Source organism: Trichechus manatus, unplaced genomic scaffold, assembly GCF_000243295.1.
Source record: "Trichechus manatus latirostris isolate Lorelei unplaced genomic scaffold, TriManLat1.0 scaffold00130, whole genome shotgun sequence".
Taxonomy (NCBI): Eukaryota; Metazoa; Chordata; class Mammalia; order Sirenia; family Trichechidae; genus Trichechus; species Trichechus manatus.
Window position 1 is genome coordinate 4,276,374 of NW_004444066.1, and position 21,400 is coordinate 4,297,773.

Below are 21,400 nucleotides of genomic sequence, written 5' to 3' on the forward strand. Positions count from 1 at the left end.
TCTCAAGAATAGATTTCGCCCATGGGACACTAATAACCGAAGACTAGACAAGTTGTGGAAAGACATCAAGCACATCATACATGAAGAAAGCAAGAGGTTATTAAAAAGACAGGAAAGAAAGAAAAGACCAAAATGGATGTCAGAAGAGACTCTGAAACTTGCTCTTGAACATTGAGTAGCTAAAACAAAAGGAAGAAATGATGAAGTAAAAGAACTGAACAGAAGATTTCAAAGGGTGACTAGAGAAGAGAAAGTAAAGTATTATAATGGCACATGCAAAGAGCTGGAGATAGAAAACCAAAAGGGAAGAACTGAAAAAAGTTCAAGCCTCCAGAAGCAATAGTGAAGGATTCTATGGGGAAAACATTAAATGATGCAGGAAGCATCAACAGAAGGTGGAAGGAATACACAAAGTAGTTATACCAAAAAGAATTGGTTAACCTTCAACCATTTCAGGAGGTAGCATATGATCAAAAACTGATGGTACTGAAGGAAGAAGTCCAAGCTGCACTGAAGGCACTGGTGAAAAACAAGGCTCCAGGGATTGACAGAATATCAACTGAGATGTTTCAACAAATGGATGCAGCACTGGAAGTGCTCACTTGTCTATGCCAAGCAATTTGGAAGACAGCTACCTGGCCAACTGACTGGAAGAGATCCATATTTATGCCTATTCCCACGAAACGTGATCCAACAGAGTGTGAAAATTAAAAATTAAAAAAAAATTAAATTAAAATAATCAATTAATTAAAAAATTAAAAGTAAAATTTTGCTGAAGATCATTCAAAAGCGGCTGCAGCAGTATGTCAACAAGGAACTGTCAGAAATTCAGGCTAGATTCAGAAAAGGACGTGGAACCAGGGATATCATTGCTGATGTCAGACAGATCCTGGCTGAAAGCAAAGAATACCAGAAAGATATTTACCTGTATTTTATCGACTATGCAAAGGCATTCCACTCTGTGGATCATAACAAACTATGGATAACATTGTGAAGAATGGGAATTCCAGAACACTGAATTGTGCTCATGAGGAACCTGTACATAGATCAAGAGGCAGTTGTTTGGATGGAACAAGGGGATACTGCGTGGTTTAAAGTCAGGAAAGGTGTGCGTCTGGGTTGTATCCTTTCACCATACTCATTCAATCTGTATGCTGAGCAAATAATCCAAGAAGCTGGACTATATGAAGAAGAACAGTGTGTCAGGATTGGAGGAAGACTCATTAACAACCTGTGTTATACAGATGACACAACTTTGCTTGCTGAAAGTGAAGAGGACTTGAAGCAGTTACTGACGAAGATCAAAGACCTCAGCCTTCAGTATAGATTACATCTCAACGTAAAGAAAACAAAAATCCTCACATTTGGACCAATAAGTATCATCATTGTAAATAGAGAAAAGATTGAAGTTGTCAAGGATGTCATTTTACTTGGATCCACAATCAATACCTGTGGAAGCGGCAGTCAAGAAATAAAAGGACACATTGCATTGGGCAAAAAACCTCTTTAAAGTGTTGAAAAGCAAATATATCACCTTGAAAACTAAGGTGCAACTGACCCAAGCCACGATATTTTCAATCGCCTCATATACATTTGAAAGCTGGACGATGAATAAGGAAGACTGAAGAATTGACGCCTTTGAATGATGGTGTTGGCGAGGAATATTGAATGTATCATGGATTGCTAAAAGTACGAACAAATCTGTCTTGGAAGTAGTACAAACAGAATGCTCCTTAGAAGCAAGGATGGCGAGACTACGTCTTACATACTTTGGACACGTTGTCAGGAGGGATTAGTCCCAGGAGAAGGAAATCATGCTTGGTAAAATACAGGATCAGTGAAAAAGAGGAAGACCCTCAACAAGATGGATGGACACAGCGGCTGCAACAATGGGCTCAAGTGTAACAACTATTATGAGCATGGCGCAGGACCGGGCAGTGTTTCATTCTGTGATATATAGGGTCACTATGAGTTGGAACCAGCCTGACAGCACCTAACAACACCACCACCAGGGTTTCCAGAAATATCTATAGGTATATGTAAATATAAATATGTGGGTGCAAGCACATATATTCACTGAAGACACAAATACAGATACTCCTCAAACATAGCCAAACACCTTCCAAGATTGGTTTCTGGGTTTGAAAGCTTAGGACCATAGTTTCACAGACAACTCAGTCAATTGTCACAAAATGGTTCACGAAAATCATGATCTCCATCCTAGTGAAGTAAGTAGTGTCTGGGGTCTTAAAAGCTTGTCTTTAATAATGCATGTCTTTAGACATGTAATCCAAATTTCCCATGACATAGAGATGAGGAAACTATGGTTCAGAGAGGATAAATATTTTATATATATAAAATACTTTTAATGAATTGGGAAGATCTGATATTATATGATCAAAGACTCAAATAATAGATATTTTAAAAAAACTGAAAGTATTGTATATGATTATTCTTACAAAATTCTTTATTATCTACATAGAGATTCCAAGAATAAGAGAGAGAAAAGGATTTCTTCCAAGATCCCACAGTGACTGGATGGTTGGGTTAGATTAAGAAAGCAGGTCTCTTAATCCAAGTTTTAAGCCAGATCAATTACCACATGTTGTACCGGTACCTTTCTTGATACCAGAGTAAACACATAATCAATGATTCTGAAGAATTTACTTTATTGAAAAGTGAATCAAGGGAAATAGACATACATCAAACTTCCTGGTACCCTGGCAGAGTAGAAGATGTGTCTTTGTAAATTTAAGGATTCTGCTAGAGAAAAGTAAAGGCAGAAGTGAGAAAAAAAGGATGGGAGAAGATGGCAAGCCAGCATAACACACTGGCTCTAATTTCAGCATTTTCCTTGGTGTTTTAGACTAATCTTCCCACCACTCTTCCTATAAAAGAAAAGACAAATATATACTCAGTGAAAAATCATAAATATTCACCACAGAGTTTGAAAACAGCAGTTATGAAGGGCTGATCCATCTAATCATTTGATTCTACAGATATCCATGTCTACACTTTGGAGGTTAACTAAATGCCCTCAAAATTGGCATCTGGCCAGATTGCTGAAGGCATAAATCTTGAACAAATAAATCGCAAAGTTTTGATAAACCTTAGACTTGTTGCTACCAGTTGCTCATTTTCCAAGTATAAATTTATATATACACATGAAAAAGGTGGAAGTGACAGGGGAAACAATGGAAGAAAGGCTATATAGTGTCCTAGTTCTATTCTGACAGATGATGTAAGTCATTGAACCAATATTCAAGCATTTGGCATTTTATAGCCGGCCATGCATTCAGTCCCTCTCAGTAACATGTGTCCATTAACTCAAATCTCATCTTGCCCTACTGCCCTTCTTCTGAGAAAAGCTTAGTATAATTAGTCAGATACATTTTATACAAATGTACAAATGTAGACATGCATTTATTATGTACGGAGTCAATATTTATTAATTTCATTTTATATGCTAGGCCCTCTGATTATTGCTAGAGAGTTATATAATCTCTGTGCTTGAGAATTTTGCATCAAAATTGAGAGAAATTAAGACATTAATAGAAGAAACGCCAGTATAAGAAAAATGTGACAGTTGAGGAAGTGAGGTAACTTTTATCTGGGTCTTTCTTGCTTTTAGCACAGACTAAAAGATTGGTTGATTAATTAATTAACTAGTTAATTAAACAAATATTTATCAACTATGGACCATGTACTATCAGGAAGCTCACAGTCCATTAGCTAAGATTTATAGTTCCTGCTCTGTTTCTTATAAACACAGAATCAATTAATATTGATCCTTGATAGAATCTTTTTAGTATACTATCTGTAAAGTTTGAATAATCTGACTAATAAAGTGTAACCATCCACTCCATTCTTCGTTGAAAGGCCCTTTTCATCAGACTAAAAGGAATAAATGGGAATTAGATGCCCTAGGAATGCCTTAAATTGGATAAAATAGTTTTTTTTTTTTTTTTTCAAATTTTACCAGGACTTTTTTTACGTTTCTAATTTTGATGAACTATCAAATTTTACTGCATCTCTAAGAATTTTTCTTCTTTTTTTCAAAGTTAACAATTATAATAACAACAACAAAAACATAGTTGGATAAAAATAGATAGGAATTTTTTATTAGAAAAAATAGGAAAATGTGTTACAATTCTTAATGATAGATATTTTTTTAAAAACTGCCCTAAGATGAATCAAAATTAACGGTAACAAAGTAAAGTAACAAAGGTTATGTTTTCAAATTTATTATTTAAATATCTTTTGGTGTAGACACATTTGTTTACATTTGTCTGAAGCTAATTCAACCTCTATGGTTGGATATGAGTAGGAATTTCTAGAATATCTCAAAAAAAGCATTTTGGTCTTGTGCTGGAAGTTTGAGTTTGCAAGATACAGGTTTGGTGAGTATGATACTTACACCATCGCCTTACAGAAGGCACATTTGTTGCCATATGTGTGGCCATCAGAGCCACAATGGGGGTTAGATTCCCGAGTACAGAAGACCTTGGGGTCCTGGAACTCATCACAATCAACCTATCAAAGTAAGCACAATGACAGCGACATCAGTGCATTCTATCTAAGTGACTATACCTGAGAAAGAAGCTTTGAATGGCAAACTTTTAAAGTGTTATTATATACTTTTGACATAAAGATTCCTGAAATAGAAAATAGCGTTTCTTATCTGCTTAACTAGAATACATAAAATGTAATTGAGACTTGTTTTTTTGAGACACAGTAAATGCATTACTGTAGTTACTGTATTCCTGTAAATCAATGATGTTTTCAAAGCCTATCAATGGGGCCTTTTGCTTCAATATAAAATTGCTCCAATTGAGAGTGTTTTTTTTTTTTTGCTTTTTAAATGGCCTTTGTTTGTATGCTTGTGTGTTCTGTTTACAATATAACGCAACTCTAATAGCACTTCTGCATTGCTGTGAAGACATGAATGGTCTTTGAAAGGACCCCCCAGACATTACCTGATGACTTATTAGTTTTCTTTGTGTCTGTCATATCCATTTAGTACTTCCTGAAAACAAAAATCTAATCCTTTGTAATATTAACTTACTGCCTCAAAGTCTGTTCGTATAATTTGAACTTTTGAGCCTACTAAAATAATTTAGTAATGGCTGCCTAAACTGCAGTGTTTATAAGGATTCTGAAGTTGCATCCAGGCTTGGTGGGAACATAACTATGCTTGATTAATAATTATCATCATGGGTTCTGTAGAAAGCATGGTAGCACACATGCCACTAATATTTATTCTCAGTTATAGTGTTATCCCAGAAGTAGTCTGGAGTTTTAAGATTCTCTTAAACTCAACGTCAGTTGAGTCAATGTTTGGTGTGCAAATGACATTTGAGCCTTTTTTTTTTTTTTAAGAGTACTGACAATATACAACAGGCAGAACAGAAACTCTCCAAATGTCATCGGTATAGAATGAAGTAACATTTAAACATGAATAGTGAGACCTTACTTTATACCTATCCTAGTTTCATTAGAATAATAGTGTCTTGTGTTTACCAACTGCCTCATAATATTCAAACTCGTTATATGAATTACCTCAGTTGAGCCTTGCAATAACCCTGAGAGGTATATTCAACAAGATATTAACCAGGTTACCAGTGAGAATACAGATTCTCAGCAAAATTAAATAGTTTACCAAATGCCACACAACCAGGAAGCATCAAGACCCATGTTTGAAAATATTTTCTCATTACTGATCCAGAATTTTCAACAGTCTACTATGGTTGATTTCCAATATATCACCATTGAGTGAATTAAAGATCAACTGTCACTATGTATCCTTGTTCACACTTACAGTCATTAAAATAGCTCATTAGGAAAATGTAGGAGTGTAGGTAGAAAGGATCATTTGTTTAAAATGTTAGCAAACCATTATACTCTGACAAAGCTTTCTAAAGATTTTTATGGGAAGATTCTCAGAAAAAGTGTCATGAAATTACATAAAGAAAATCTTACCACATTTGCCAGATTTAAGGCATCTCAAACTATTAAAGAGACATCTTTGTTGAAATTTGGCATCTTGTAATACTCAGGCTGGGGTAGTATAGTGCTTACCAGGATCTTCTTAGTGCTTGGATGAATATATCTAGGCTTCCTATAGTCCCATCTATAGATATCGCCCTTTACCCAACCTTCCTATACCATCACCAGGAAAGTGTTCTTTCCTTTAGTTAATCAACCTGTAAAGGAGACTGGAAAAGCTATACCTCATTATAAACCATAGGATACTTTTTCTCAAAAGCTAATGTACTTAGTAGTTAAGTCATTAATGTATTATACAACAGTGCACTTGGGTCAGGAAAAGACTGAGAGCTGCAGAATTATCATTGATTCTTTTCATTTATTCCACAAACATTAAAGCAGTAACTAATTTCTGGAAGACACAGTGCTGTGTACTGGTGATACAAAGAGAAATCCACTATAAACACTATCCCATAAGCTCACCATCGTATCTACATTTGGAAAGCAGAGAGGAGCATAGATATTTAAAGCATACCAAACCCACTGCCGTTGAGTCAATTCCAACTCAAAGCAACCCTATAGGACAGAGTATAACTTCCCCATAGGGTTTCCAAGGCTGTAAATCTTTATGGAAGCAGACTTCCATATCTTTCTCCTGTGGAGAAGCTGGTGGGTTTGAACCATCAATCTTTAGGTTAGCAGCTGAGCTCTTAACCACTGAGCCACCAGGGCTACTTATTTAAAGCATAATGTGTGGTGAATTCCCCAGTGGGATAAACACAGGCAATGTGGAAGCTAAGGAAAGGGCATCTCAATCAGAGACATGTGTCTCCACAGTCAGGACAGCACATAAAAGAGGAAAGAAAGTCTCTTACTTGAAAGAGACGCCTCCTTAAGACGCCTTTCCCTGGCAATCGGCCCTTTAATCTTGTGATCCAGCCTCTTTTGTCCTTCAGAGAGCAGACAAGGAAGTGGCAGTTGGAAAAGACATTTACTTTGAGAGTTGCTGGACCCCATGACCCTCGCCAAACCCACTTATCCTCCTCCACTGTCCCCTGTGAAGGAGGCTAGAAAGAGCAAAGGATTTTGATAAATAAAACCAAATCAGTCAAATGGCATATAAACAAACTGTCACAGAATACAGATACATTTCATACTTTTAAATCATGGTGGCCTTGTATGATCCCTGAAGTAAGCTGAAGAATCATCTTCTAAAACTTGTCTGCCATTGGCCAGTTGTGTTATCTTAGGCAAAGCATTCAATATCTGGGACTAAATTTTCTTAACTAAAAATAAAAATAGTAACTGCTGGTTTGTCTCATTCCCAGAGTTATTGTAAGGATCAAATGCAGTCATATAAGGGATGTTAAAAGCCAGAGTGGAATATATGAGATAGACCTAAGCTGGGAGTTCAGAAAATAGGTTTCTTTATTGTAGGCCTGCCCTTACTCTAGCTCTCATAATATTCTGAGAAGGGTCTGTAACTCATACAAAATGGATAATTACCATTGGACTAGATGATCTCGAAGAACCCTTTCAGCTTTGATGGTCAGAGGTTCAGCAGTGAATTCTGTAGAGGAAGTGACTTAAATCACGCTCTAAATCCTTAGTTCTTCAATTGGATGGAAGAAATAGCATCTCTTGCCCAAATGCTTCCTCTTGTTACATCTAGAGACCTTTCTTCATTTACTGTGTGAGATGTTTTAGCATGAGGGCTGACTATAACAAGAGGGCTACTCTCTGCTGGCCACATAGGTTGGGAAAGATAAACAATATCTCTGCAGAGTCAGCTAGAAGTTCCTTCTGTTAGGGTAAAAGAAAAGAAGGGGAATGACAGGATTGGAAATAGAAAGAGACCACAGCTTTTACAGTTTGAGGAGAAGTAGCTAGAATTCCTGGGTGCCGTGCTTTTCCTATGACTGAATTACCTTTCTTTTATGTTTTTGGTTTTTACTCCTTTAGATAGAAATCAAATAATTGGCTTCAGAGTGGAAGTCAAAGTAAATCTAGACTGGAGTTGGTGAGTGGTGGTGGGATTATCTTCCCCTCTTTAAAGTTTTCTCCATGTGACTTCTGGGATATCCAGGAGAGCTGAAATTCCCTCAAATCTATTTTAAATGTCCCACTGCTGCTGCAGTGTTGGGGAGTTATTCAGTAGGTGGAATTACACTGACCTGTGCTTCAATTTTGCGTCTGCCTCTTATCAGCTTTATGACCTTGTACAAACACTTCACTGCTCTTTGTTTAAATTTCTTCATCTTTAACAGAGGGGTAGGAATGTTTATCTTCCAGGATTGTTGAAATGATTCATCCTGTTAGAATGTTTTGTAAGGTATCAAGGACTATGTGAAAGATTGCTGTTATAAACACTAGCAACATAAATCATATCTAGAATTTTGGGGTTTGTTATACTTACTCTATTTTAGTGAGATTTTTGTTGTTGTTTTCTATTTAACAGGAAACTTCATTAATCTCCTTAGATATTCTAGCTTCCAGAGACTACTTTTAAGTGCATCGTTGGCAATGCTCGGTATCAGTCTGCCTCCTTGTGGTTGTTGGGAGAACTGCATCTTCTAAAATATTCTGGTACTTCTGTTGTTAGGTACTATAGCAACCCTATAGGACAGAGCAGACTGCTGCATAGGGTTTCCAGGGGGAGGCTGGTGGATTTGAACTGCCAACCTTTTGGTTAGCAGCCTAGCACTTAACCACTACACCACCAGGGCTCCTAGTATTTTACTGCTAGGTTATTCATCTTTGCTAATGGTGACTACAAAATCATTTAAGGGCTGGAAAATTGAACTTGTATGGTAATTAGGTGAACTAAAGACTCAGTATAGTCCAGCATTTTAGACCTAAGAATAAAGCCAATGAAAATTTACTATCACACACATACACACACAGTTACCTAGGCTGTAGGACTGTATCTCTTTCCTATCATTTACTGAAAAATGCTACCTATGCTTTTAAATCAGCTCCATCTTTACCGTACCAGTGTTCTTAATCCCTCCTTTGCTTGGCTTCCACTCCCCTTGCTTTCAGGCCCCTTCTTTCTACAGAAAAGATTCCCAGGTGGCATAAATGGTTAAGCAACTGACTACAAATCGAAAAGTTGCTGGTTCAAAATCCCCCAGAGGTGCTCTGAAAGAAAGGCCTAGTGATCTGCTTCCAGAAAGATTATAACAAGGAAGCTTAGTGCTGCTCTGAAACTCATGGGTTTACCATGAGTTAACTCTACAGCAACAGGCTTGGATTTTTTTGGTTGGTTGGTTGTTTTTTTGGTCTTCCACATACAGAAACTCTTCTCAAAAATGACTACCTTCAGACTACATCCACTGGTTATTTATAACACTTGCATGACTCCCTCATGATATGTGGACTCTTGATCACCATCTTGATCACTCCCACCATTTTGAAACTCTTTCCAGACTTCTGTAATTTTTCAGTATTCTGGCTCTCCAACTATACCTTCTCTATCATGTTTGTTGCTTTTTTCTGTTTATCTCCTGAGTGTTAATTGTACAATTTACAAGATGGTTTTATATTTTATATACTTGCTTTTCTTTTTCTACAAACATATATTTTTTTGCAGATGATTTTCATGAGTTCTAGATTTTTTTCCCATAGTCTTCACTACTATCTCAAAGTCTCTTAATTTTCAGAAACCTAGAGGATACCTTTAGTCAATAATCTGATTCATAATTCACACTCATTTATGCCCATAATATAACTTTTTCTTTCCTTCCAAATTAGTTTTAGAGTGTAATTTTTCAATTTATACTAATAACATCATTCTTCAAATTCCTCAGCTTGAAACTTTTCCATTTCTTCTCCCCTGCAAGTGTTACGTTTTGTGTGTATGTTTTTACCCCAAGTCATCTTCTCTAATTCCAATTTACTAACTATTCCAGCCCATTTTCATCTCTTGCCTGAAGCAGTGCAATGTATTTGGTTCTCTCAGCTTTCATTTCCTCCCAGTTCCACATCCATCCTACATGTGGGAACAAGTTATCTTATTTTAAACTTCTGTTTTCATCATATCACGTCTTTGCTCAAGAAGTGAGAATAGTAAATACCACCTTTTGTTTGTTTAGAAAGTTATGCTGCTAACTGCACTTTCGTATACACTTCACAATGGCTTTCTAATATTGGTTAGAAGTAGCATGCAGCCATGGAAAGACCACTCAATATGGAGTAGGAGTCCACACATTTGCTGCTGAGGTAACCTTGAGCCAGTCAGTTCCTTTTCCTGGGCGCTTGAGTTTTCCTATCTGTAGTGATTGTGTTGAACAATATCTCTAAATGTTCTTCATGTATCCTGTCTGTACATTAATTATAAGTGAAATCAGGATAATTAAAAAAAATGAGAAGCCCAAAACCCACTCTAGTCATAAATTCTTATTTTAATAACTGTAATGAAGTTCACCATATCTTTATGTTTAAAATACAAATAAAAACAGTTATCCCCAAAAATACTGTAACACAAAATGGCTGCGGTTCATTGCTTTTGAGAGGCTTATTATAAAAATTACAAATCAAACTATTTGTTTAAACATCCTTTTAAGGATATGCTTTCCAAATACAGAGCCTGGTAGTAAAATAACAAAAAATAAAGGCACTGTAGTAAGTGATCCAAAAAAGCAAAATTTATTCAGCTCAAAGGACTACCCTTATTCTGAGATTATGTATTTCAAATATTTGTTGTTATAGTACAAACTTTTAAACGAATTTCTAGTGATGGTAAATAGTAATTTTATTTTTTGATTGTTGTTTTTGTTATATTAATGTTCTTACTTGGCAAATTAAAGATTCAATAGGATATTATTCACATTTATAGGAAAAATTTTACTGGACCATGAAATGCAAAAGTCTCGATATCTGTTCTTTGTGTGGCTTGAAAATTTTTTGATAGAAAATACAATTTAAAAAATGTATAATTCATACTGCTTATTATAATCTCACATCAGATGTTTCATCATGGAAAGACTTCTTGGTATGAGAAATATGACATGAGTCTCAAAGGAAATTTTTCTTCCTTTTGTCTTGGCTGGGTCAGGCTTGAGCAGGCATGCTCCCAAGGTTAGTTTCAACTTCTTAATTTGCCTGTCATTGGGACTGTCACCCTCCTCCCAGCCATACAGAAGAGAAATGATAGCTTTGAAATTGTCTGGGAGTGTGGCACCCTCAATGCCCTTAATATTTGAGAGGAGAAGAAACTGCAGCCTTGGCAGGAAAGGTTTGGTTTCATAATGATTGAGACATGTAAGGCAGAAAGGGGTTTTAGAGATTATTGAATCCAAGCCTTCATCTTACAAATGGGGAAACAAAGGCACAGAGAAGGGGAGAGAATTTCCCCAAGTCAACAGCCAATAAGTATTTGAATTAAGTCTCATCTATCTATTGTTTGACTACAAAGCCAAGCTTCCCAGTGTAGCTTGCTTCTTCTTACCTACATAAAACCGCTCAGATTTTATAGTTTATGGATCACCTGCATGATTATTAGAGTGCAGATTCTAAACCCCCACCACGGTAATTAGTATTCAATAATTCTCTCGTGGTGCCTAGGGATCTTCACCTTTAGTAAGCATTCCAGGTGGTACTGAAGCAAGCAGGCTGTTTATTGTAAGACTTAGGTCCAAGTGAAATAACAGAATCAGTGAATAATAGATACTAAATGAACTTCAGAAAATACTATTAAACAAACATCTGGCAAATTAAAGATCAAAAATGGGAAATGATCTGTGTCAATAAGAAAACTGAGGTTGAATTTCTTATCTTTTAAATCTATGTGTAATGGTCTTAAATCATCATATTTTACTACCTAAAGGGATATGGCTGGGTCTTATCTCCTTTCCTTGTTTATTTGTTTTTATATTCAACATGTACTGTGCTACCATAGTTATTTAAATACAGGAGGAAATTAATTTCAAGACATACAATTTTATATACTATTACAAACACACATGGGTGCTTGCATGAGGACAATAAACACACGCACGTTGTGTACACACACACCACACATACATACGTGCACACGCACACGCACACACACAGAAAGTTAATTGTAAGCCTTCACCAGTTGTAAGATGCAATCCATTTCTGAGATGCTAAAGTTAAAAAAAATACAAGTTTTTGCAATATAGTAAGTATATCAGTGTTGAAAAATATATTTCACCTCCATTGCCGCCTTCAATCTATTGGAAGTAGTGTATGAAAATTTTTAGCACCAAGGCTTCTTGGACACACCAAGGCTAAATAAGAACTAGTGCCAAGGTCAAATACAAATGTTCAATATGAGTCTTGCAACAGAGTTGGCAGAGCAAATACTATTTATTTTTGTCGTCTTTTGACAGAACTAAAAATCTAGAAAGAAGTTGGTGAACTCATTTGGATACAAAGTCAGTCAAAGAATGAAGGTAATTTTTGTCTATCCAAATTTTTAACCCCAAATCGTACTTTAATTTGAGTAAACCAGAGTGTGTGTTTTCAATAAAGAACATTAAGCAAGTGTTCAATCTACTTTCAGTTGACTTCTTTCTAAAAAAATAAATAAGTAAATAACACCTGCCCTAACTCCTTCAGAGGCTTTAAATTGTTAATCAATACCAAACTCTTTCACATAGTTTATGTAATTTTAATTTCATTAAAGTTCTTTGAGGTGGATAATATTATCCCTTTCCTATAGTTGTGAGAATTGTAGCTCAGAAAAGTTAAATGACTTGCCCAAGATCACACAGTGAAATTAGTGCTAGAGTATAACTTTAGTCATAGATCCATTCTATTTTTATTTGTATTAATTCTATTCCAACAAAATGTAAAAATGAGTGTTTAGTCTCTTTTTTTAAAATTTTTTTATTGTACTTTAGATGAAGGTTTACAGAACAAATAGGTTCTCATTAAACAGTCAGTACACATATTGTTTTATGACGTTGGTTAAGAACCCCACGATGTGTCAACACTCTCCCTTCTCGACCCTGAGGACCTTTTTTTGGTGAAAATACGCGTAGCCGAAGTTACACCATTTTGAAAGTTTCTACATGTACAATTCAGTGACATCAATTATATTCTTCCAGCTGTGCTGCTATTCGCACTATCCTTTTCCAAATTATTCCATCATCATTATCTTCAACCCACTGTCCCCTAGGCTTCCCATCAAATCTTTTGAGTTGCTGTTGTCAATTTGATCTTACATAGATAATTCTTTTTTTTTGTACCTTAGATGAAGGCTTGCAGAACAAATAGTTTCTCATTAAACAGTTAGTACACACATTGCCCTGTGAGAATGGTTAACAACCCTATTACATGTCAACACTGTCCCTTCTCTACCTTGGGTTCCCTATCACCAGCTTTCCTGTCCCCTTCTGCCTTCTAGTCCTTGTCCTTGGACTGCTGTGCCTCATTAGTCCTGTTTTGTTTTATGAGTCTGTCCAATCCCTGGCTGAATGGTGAACTTTGGGAGTGACTTCATCCTTGAGCTTAAAGGGTGTCTGGGGGCCGTACTCTCAGGGTTTCTCCAGTCTGTCAGGCCAGTAAATCTGTTTTTTTGTTTTGTTTTGTTTTGGTTTTTTTTGTGAGTTAGAATTCTGTTCTACATCCTTTCCCAGCTCTGTCAAGGACCGTCTATTGTGATCCCAGTCAGAGCAGTCAGTGGGGGTAGCTGGGCACCATCTAGCTGTACTGGACTCAGTTTGGTGGAGGCCATGGTAGCTGTGGTCCATTAGTCCTTCAGACTAATCTTTTCCTTGTATCTTGTTCTCTTCATTCTCCCTTGCTCCAGAAGGGATGAGACCAATGGAGTATCTTAGATGGCTGCTCACAGGCTTTTAAGACTCGAGACTCTACTTACCAAGGTAGAATGTAGAACACTGTCTTTATAAACTGTGTTATGCCAACTGAGCTAGATGTTCCCTGAGACCATGGTCCCTACAGCCCTTAGCCCAGCAATTCAGTCCCTCAGGGAGTTTGGAAGTGTCTATGGAGGGTGCATGAGCTTTCCTTGTACAAGTTGTGCTGGCTTCAGCAGTAATGCGTACTGTCTTACCCTTCACCAAAGTTACCACTTATCTATTTAGTTCCCTCCCATCCATCATAACCAACAAAGATTATTTCTTTTTGTGTGTAAACATTTATATGACTTATACAGTAGAGGTCTCATACAATACTTGTCCTTTTGTAATTGACTTATTGCACTCAGCATAATGTCCTCCAGTTTCATCTGTGTTATGAGATGATTCACAGATTCATCATTGTTCTTTGTCGTTGCATAATACACCATTGCGTGCATGTACCATAGTTTGTTTATCCTTTCATCTGTTGATGGGCATCTAGGTTGTTTCCATCTTTTTGCTATTGTGAACAGTGCTTCAATGAATATGGGTGTGCATATGTCTATTAGTGTGACTGCACTTATTTCTCTAAGATATATTCCTAGGAGTGGGATTGCATTTTGTAGTGCTTTTTTTGTGGTGCTGACGTTTTCTTTGTTCCTCTTACTCTCCTGTGCTGAGATCCCTTTGTTTGTGGATTTTTTTTCTTTTGTTTTGTTTTTGTAGGTTTTGTTTTTACTGAGACTATGTTTTTTTTCTTTATTTTGATGAGTAGGTTTGTTAACTTTCTTTGTGGTTACCTTGAAATTTACTCTTATCTTCCTGGATTTGTACCAGTCTATTATTACTTGGTATCACTTGACTTCCTCTCCACTAGAAGGTTCTATACCTGTAACATTTATTCCCTCTTTTATTGTTCTGATGTTGTTGTCATTTACAGATTAACCTCTCTGGTTCCCTTTTGTAATTCTTTTGGTTTTGCATAGTCCTTAAGAGTTCATTTCCTAGGTTGCTATCTGGCTAATACAATCCTGTGTCCTATATTCAGCCTGTGGTCTGATGTTGTTTGTTTGCAGATCGAAGGATTTCCCTTAATAAGTCTTGTAAGTTCAGTTTGGTTTTTACATAGTCCCTTAATTTCTGTTCATCTGGAAATGTCCTAATTTCACCATCATATTTGAACAAGAGTTTTGCAGGATATATTATTCTTGGCTGGCAATTTTTTTCTTTCAAGGTTTTATATATGTCATCCCATTGCCTTCTTGCCTGCAGGGTTTCTGCTGAATAATCTGAGCTTAATCTTATTGTTTCTCCTCTGTATGTGACTTCTTGTTTTCACAAGCTGCTCTCAGGAGTCTTTGTTTGTCTTTGGTATTGGTGAGTGTGATTACAATATGCCTTGGTGATTTTCTTTTGGGGTCTATCCTATATGGGGTTCGTTGAGCTTCTTGGATGGTCAGCTTTTCATCTTTCATGATATTGGGGATGTTTTCTGTCAGCAATTCTTCAATGATTCTCTCTGTGTTTTCTGTTTTCTCCCCCTGTTCTGGAACTCGGGTCACTCGCAGATTTTTGCTTTTGATTGTATCCCACATAATTCTCAGAGTTTCTTCATTTTTCTTCATTCTTTTTTCTGATTTTTCCTCAGAGTTGTACCCAAGTGTTTGTCTTCAATTTCACTGATCCTATCTTCCATCGTTTCAAACCTGCTCCTCAGCCCTTCTATAACACTGTCCATTTCTGAAATCTTGTTTTTCTTTTGGATTTCTAATTGTTGGTTTTATATGATTTCTAGTTGTGAATTTATTTTAGCATTTTGTTCCTGTATTATTTTCTTGAATTCTTCCATTTTTTGTCTGTATTTTCCATGAATTTGTCTATTTTTCCTCATTTTTGTCTTTTCTTTTTGCTTCAACTCTTGGATAATTCTGAATATTACTGATTTGAATTCCCTATCAGTTACGTCTAGTGCCTTTTCTTCTACTGGATGGTCATCTTCTGTTTTATTTTGGATACTTACTGGAAACATCCTGTCCTGTTTTTGTAAATGTTTTGATATTGTCTGCTGTCTTCGGGGCATTCAATGTTTATTTTCCTCATTTATTGAATGTAGATTTGTTTGTTTTGTCCTCCTTTTTTGTTTTATTTGGTTATGTCTGAGCGGGCGGGCTAAGCGTTCTGTTTGCTCAACTGTGGACACGATACTTTTCACCTCCTTCTCCACTGGACAGGGTCAGTCATTCAGGTATGGTACAGCAGGGAAGGTCCAGCTGAAGGGGAGTTGCTGGGATAGGTTTTTTGTGGCATGTACCAGGGCTGACAGTGCGGACCGGGAATCAGTGTAGGGCAGGTTCCAGTAGGCCGTGCCTCTGTTGCTTGGGAGTGTGATGTTCAGCACACGGTGTAGTTAGGCAGGAAGGAGGGGGTATATTTTGATGTGTGGAGCTAAGATTGGTATGGGAAAGATGAGAGAGAGGAGAGAGGAACAGGAGCCAAAGACATACACACAAACAAAAAAGAGTGCTAAGGGAGCTTGCTATTGGAGTGGAGAGATAAGAGACTGAGAAATGAGGAAAAACAAAAATAAAAAAAAGAATAAGGGTAAAAGAAAAAAATGAATAAATCAAGAAACTGGAAATGAAGAAAGACAAAAAGGGAATAAGAGAGAGAAGAAAACTAAATAAAGAAATGAAAAAAAAACACAAACAAACAAACAAAAAAAAAAACAAGAAAAAAGAAACAAATGCCCCCAGGGATGTCCCTGTGCATCTGCACAGAGTAAGGGACTAGCTTCCAAGTCACGTGGTACTGCCCGCTAGAAGCGGCTCCCAAGCTGAGAAAAGAAAAAGAAAACAAACAAATCAAAACAGAACAAATCAGAGCAAACAAACAAAAAAGCCTGAGGGGTCCCACCAGTGTGGCGGCATGGGCCAGGAAGCAGTTTCACAGTCAAGTGGTGTTTTGCAGCCTTTCAGGAAGAAGCAAAGATGGTGCCTGGAGCCAAGTATTTGAGAGAAAGGAAGGAGAGGTGGTGAGAGGTAAGGAAGAAATCTAAAGAAGCAGAAAAAAGCAGCCAACTAATGGCACTCAGGGAGCTGGCCAGTGCGGGCGGGTGGAATCCAAGCGGCACTGGGAGGAAGCTTGTGCTTCCCGTCCAATAGACAGTGGCTGCAGGAAGCAGAGGAGGCTAAATGGGGGTGAAGAAGGGTGGGGGTGGGAAAGCCTATATTGTGGGTTACTGGTTGTTCTGTCTCCTGCTGGAAGCTCCATGAAACTGTTTTCTCATACCGCCTGTTTGCTGATCTCCGATAGGAGTTCAAGATGGTAGATCCATGCTGCAGTAGCTGATAGGGGACCTCGGCATGTATCTCCCTTTGCACTCTGTTCTCGCTCAGTTTCTTATTCCATTTGGTGCTTGGCTGAGTTCTTTATCTTTTAATTTGATGGTTAGGGTTTCAGGATTGACATGTGACTCTATTTGACTTAGATTTTCTGATCTTTGCTGTGGAGGGACAGCGTGGTACTTATGACCATAGCACCATGTTGCCCGGAAGTCTTAGTCTCTTTTTTTATTTTATTTATTTTATTGTTGTTGAGAATAACACAGCAAAATATACACTGATTCAACAGTTTCTACACGTCAGTAACATTGATTACATTCTTTGAATTATTCAACCATTCTCACTCTCCTTTTCTGAGTTGTTCCTCCCCCATTAACATACACTCACTGCCCTCTAAGGTTTCTATCTAATTTTTCAAGTTGCTGTTGTCAGTTTTATCCCATATAGATAATTCTTAAATGAGCATAATGCTCAAGACAGACATATTTTACTTGTTAAGCTAAACTATTGTTTGGTTTTTCAGAAGACCTCAGGGAATATTTAAGGTTTAAAGGTTATCTCAGGACAATCGTTTCAGGTGTTCATCCAGGCTCCGTGGCTCCAGAAAGTCTGCAATTCATGTAAATGTTTTTTTTTTTTAAATGAAAATAGTTTTCTCATAGAGTGATTGCAGTTAAAAAGCTAATTACTTCAGCCTTTTTCTACATTGGCCTGCCTGCCCTTAGTTTTTGCTCTTGTCCTCGTAGACAAACCTCTTTTTGGCCAGGGGATACCAACCAAGCACCACCCACATCTGAAGACTAGATAAAAATATGCACTGACCTGTCCTCCTTGACTGAAGACACCTGAAGAAAAAAAAAAAGGCACAAAATCAAAAAACTGTAATTTCTGAATGTGCAGAGAGTCAGATTTACAAAATTAAGAAATCTCCAAGCTTGGAATGTTTCCATTCTAGGCTCTTGGCCATTTCAGCAAATCATAGCATGATTACTTGATTTTTTACACTTGCTCATTTAGGGACGAGTAGAAGTTTTGTAGGTGATGTAAGGACATAGACCTTGAGAAAGCAACATGTAGGGGAGGTCGGGGTGGGTTGGGAGAAAATAGATTAAGGATCTGGAGATTCGTGTTACAGTCTTGGCCCTGTCATAATTTACTGGGAGAATGACTTTATCATTTCTGATTTCACTTTGGAGAAGTTGCACTGAAAAGTCACCTTTAACTTTCACAAAGATTTAGTCCATTCAGTCCCTCCCAAAAGCTTTTGTTACAGGTATCTGGGGAAGAGGTTAACTTTATTGTTTATTCTTTGGCCCCAAAATTGTTGTTCTGTCTTCTATATTCAGCTTTAAAGACTTGGCCCTAATATAGGCTGGCATGGACCAGCTCATATTCCTTTCTGTAATTCATTTCTCCTAATGTATCTCTCTAAATTCCTGAAAGGGAAAAAAAGAATCCATATGTACCGTCTTGCTTCTCTCTCTCTTACACCCTCTTTATGTTTGAGTGTGTGATGTTAGATTGTGGTTAATTAGCTTAGTTGTTTAAAATAGTGAAATAATAAAAGTCCAAGTCCCAATACTAATATGGGCTCCTGAGTTTTGATCTCTGCATTCCTATTCCAGCAACACCTCTCACATGCAAGTCCAAGGGCACCTTAAAGAGAGAAAGTCTGTGTAAGTACAATCCTTCTCCAATGATGGCCTGCACAAGTGAGATGACAAATCAAAATACCTCAAAGTACATTATTTATCAATGGAGATAAGGAGAGAATGAGGCTTTTAAGCTTGAATGGAGGTTACTGTTCATCTACTGCAGTGATTCCCAACATTGTTGATGCATCAGTAGCAGTGTAGGTGTTGGTTTAAAAATACAGATTCTTAAGTCAATCGCTTAAAAAATTTCACTATGTACGACTAGGAGGGCCTGGAAGTTTATATTTTTGTTACCACTCCAACTGATTTTTATTACCAAAGAAAATTTACTGTAACAGTTTTTTTTTAAAATTACTCCACTATGCCAAACTGTGATCAGAAAAGAAAGGATTTATCCAACGTCTTATGTATAAGAAATGGCAAGCCTAGTGAAGTATAATTAATATCCAGAATGTCTGAGTCCAATTTAGTACTCTTTTCATTAAACTTTAACATAATAATGGTGATAATATTATTAGTAGACACTTCTGAACACTTACAATGTCCCAGCCAATATGTTAAGCACTTTACATGCATTCTCATTTAACTCCCCATGCGGGGGGGGGGGGGTGGGGAGGGGTAGTCCTTTTATATTCCAGTTTATATATGAGGAAAATGAGGTTCAGAAAGGTCACACATCTATAAACTGGAAATGCCAGTATTGAAATCTATTAATCTCTGTCTCAACATTAAGGTCGTTAGATATTATGTTCTCCTAGTCCTCCATAGGCCCTTAGGACCCCATGTTTTGGTAAATTAAGTGTATTTATCAGCCAGATACAGTTAAAAGGGTAGTCCACCTTTGTAAAGTGAAAGTAATAAGACGATAGTAATTAATTTTTTATTCTATCTTTATAACTTAATTTTAATACATTCAAATTTCTTTTTTCTGCCATCTCAGCAATGGGCTGAACTACCCATTCAATTTATTTGGATTCAGTAATCAAACTTTATGATGTCACAGGAATCCTTTATCCATTTTTTAATATTTCTGAATGTAATTTTATGTAAATATAACCAACTTTCATCTAACAATGGCTTCTTTATCTGTTCAATCTTACTGAAAAAATATTTTATATGTTTAGTCATTTAAATTCTCTGATAGTAGTAAAACTCATCTGCTGTTGTCACAGAAATGATACATATGACATAGAATATCCTAGGGCTTAGTCTCATCCTAGCATTTTACAAATGACAGAAGATCTCAGAAAGATAAGATATTTCTCCAAAAGTTTGCACAGGCCATTAGAGGAAGAGAAAAGACTAGGTCTTGGGTCTAGGGATCCTAGCATGTGTTTCTCATCTATAACATCATAGAATGAAAAGATAAAGAAGGAGAGAAATAGATATAGTGACCCTATTTAGTCAGATAGTCCTATTCTGTGTGATAAAATCGTCAGAGTGCAATATGATTGTCCTCTGAACCATCTTAATTCATAGACTATATGATGATTACTCATTAAGGTATACAAAGATATTTATCTGCTTGAAAACCAGCTTATATGTTTTGCATTCTAAAGCTCAGTAACTCCTTCTGAAGGACTCTCTACTTAAGTTGCCTTTTTAACCCTTGAATGATTCAGTTTCAGTTATTTGAGTCCATGTATGTAAGAATAACTGAGGACAGAAAAACTTTCCTTTGCCCTCAAAATCAAGTTAATATTTAATGCAATTAACTATCCTCCATCCTTCTTTTATGGGACAAGCATCAGTTTTGATATTTGGAAGATCTGAATTCAGATTCTAAATTTTCTACATCTACTTGCAAGTCTTTCGCAAGTATCTTAACTTCTCTGTACCATCTTTTTCTTACATGTACAATAGGAATATGAGTATCTTGCTGTGTGTATTGGAGACAATGCATAAAAGCCCTCAGTACATTCCTAGAATATAGTACATGCTGAAAATTATGAACAGCCATTTTTATCATCATCATCATCGTTTTCATCATCATAATCATTATCATTATCCTTATGATGATCTCTCAGAATCAGTCGTTTATATAAAAATTGTTGGGATTTTAAAATACGGTGGATAGCAACTCTTGTCATTTCCTGTTTGGTATAAATATTGGATATTAATTTTAAAGGAAAAACTCACCTGAGAAGAAGCAGAAAACAGCCAGAGAGAGGAGTAGAAAGACACCTGATATTTTCATGGTGCCAGTAAGCTCACTCCGATCAAGGCTACTTTGTCCAGCTCAGGTTCTTTGTCAAGACACTTTCCAGAAAGCACTAAAATAGACATACACACATATATATAGACATGATAGAGGGAGCTGGGCTCTCCACCTTCTTTATAAAATCACATTCTAAAATCCCATGCAGCCCTATTCATTTCAGGCATTTATTGGGACCTGTCACCAACTTAAAGAAGTGCTTCGTGTTCCACGTTAATCTAAAAAATTAGGACAATTATATGAGTCACACCTCAGATCTTATTAATAGAGGATGTAATTTTCCGCCAGTAGTCTCCACTTTCCTAACAACGAATACATCCACCCTGTTCTCTCTCTGTGTTCACTACATTAAAGGAATGATTCACTGGTGAAGCT

General features: G+C 36.7%; 1 protein-coding gene across 1 annotated transcript; it reads right to left on the reverse strand.

The window, feature by feature from the left end:
* Positions 1 to 2,842: 2,842 nt before the first annotated feature.
* LOC105756719 (serine protease inhibitor Kazal-type 6-like) lies at positions 2,843 to 20,897 on the reverse strand. Its single transcript, XM_023739182.1, has 4 exons — positions 20,762 to 20,897; positions 17,975 to 17,997; positions 4,418 to 4,533; positions 2,843 to 2,888 (listed from the first exon to the last, which is right to left on the reverse strand). The coding sequence occupies exons 1-4, from the start codon at positions 20,895 to 20,897 to the stop codon at positions 2,843 to 2,845; spliced, it is 321 nt and encodes a 106-aa protein (XP_023594950.1).
* Positions 20,898 to 21,400: the final 503 nt, after the last annotated feature.

Bases quoted from the DNA above. Each gene is read 5' to 3' on its own strand.
- LOC105756719 (XM_023739182.1), bottom strand. From the start codon at position 20,897: ATGACAAGAGTTGCTATCCACCGTATTTTAAAATCCCAACAATTTTTA. The intron at 17,998-20,761 runs GTTCATAATTTT...TTTTTTCTTCAG, and splicing joins TGATGATGATAAAAATGGCT to GTGTCTTCAGTCAAGGAGGA. The intron at 4,534-17,974 runs GTCAGTGCATAT...TTACTTTGATAG, and splicing joins TCTTCAGTCAAGGAGGACAG to GTTGATTGTGATGAGTTCCA.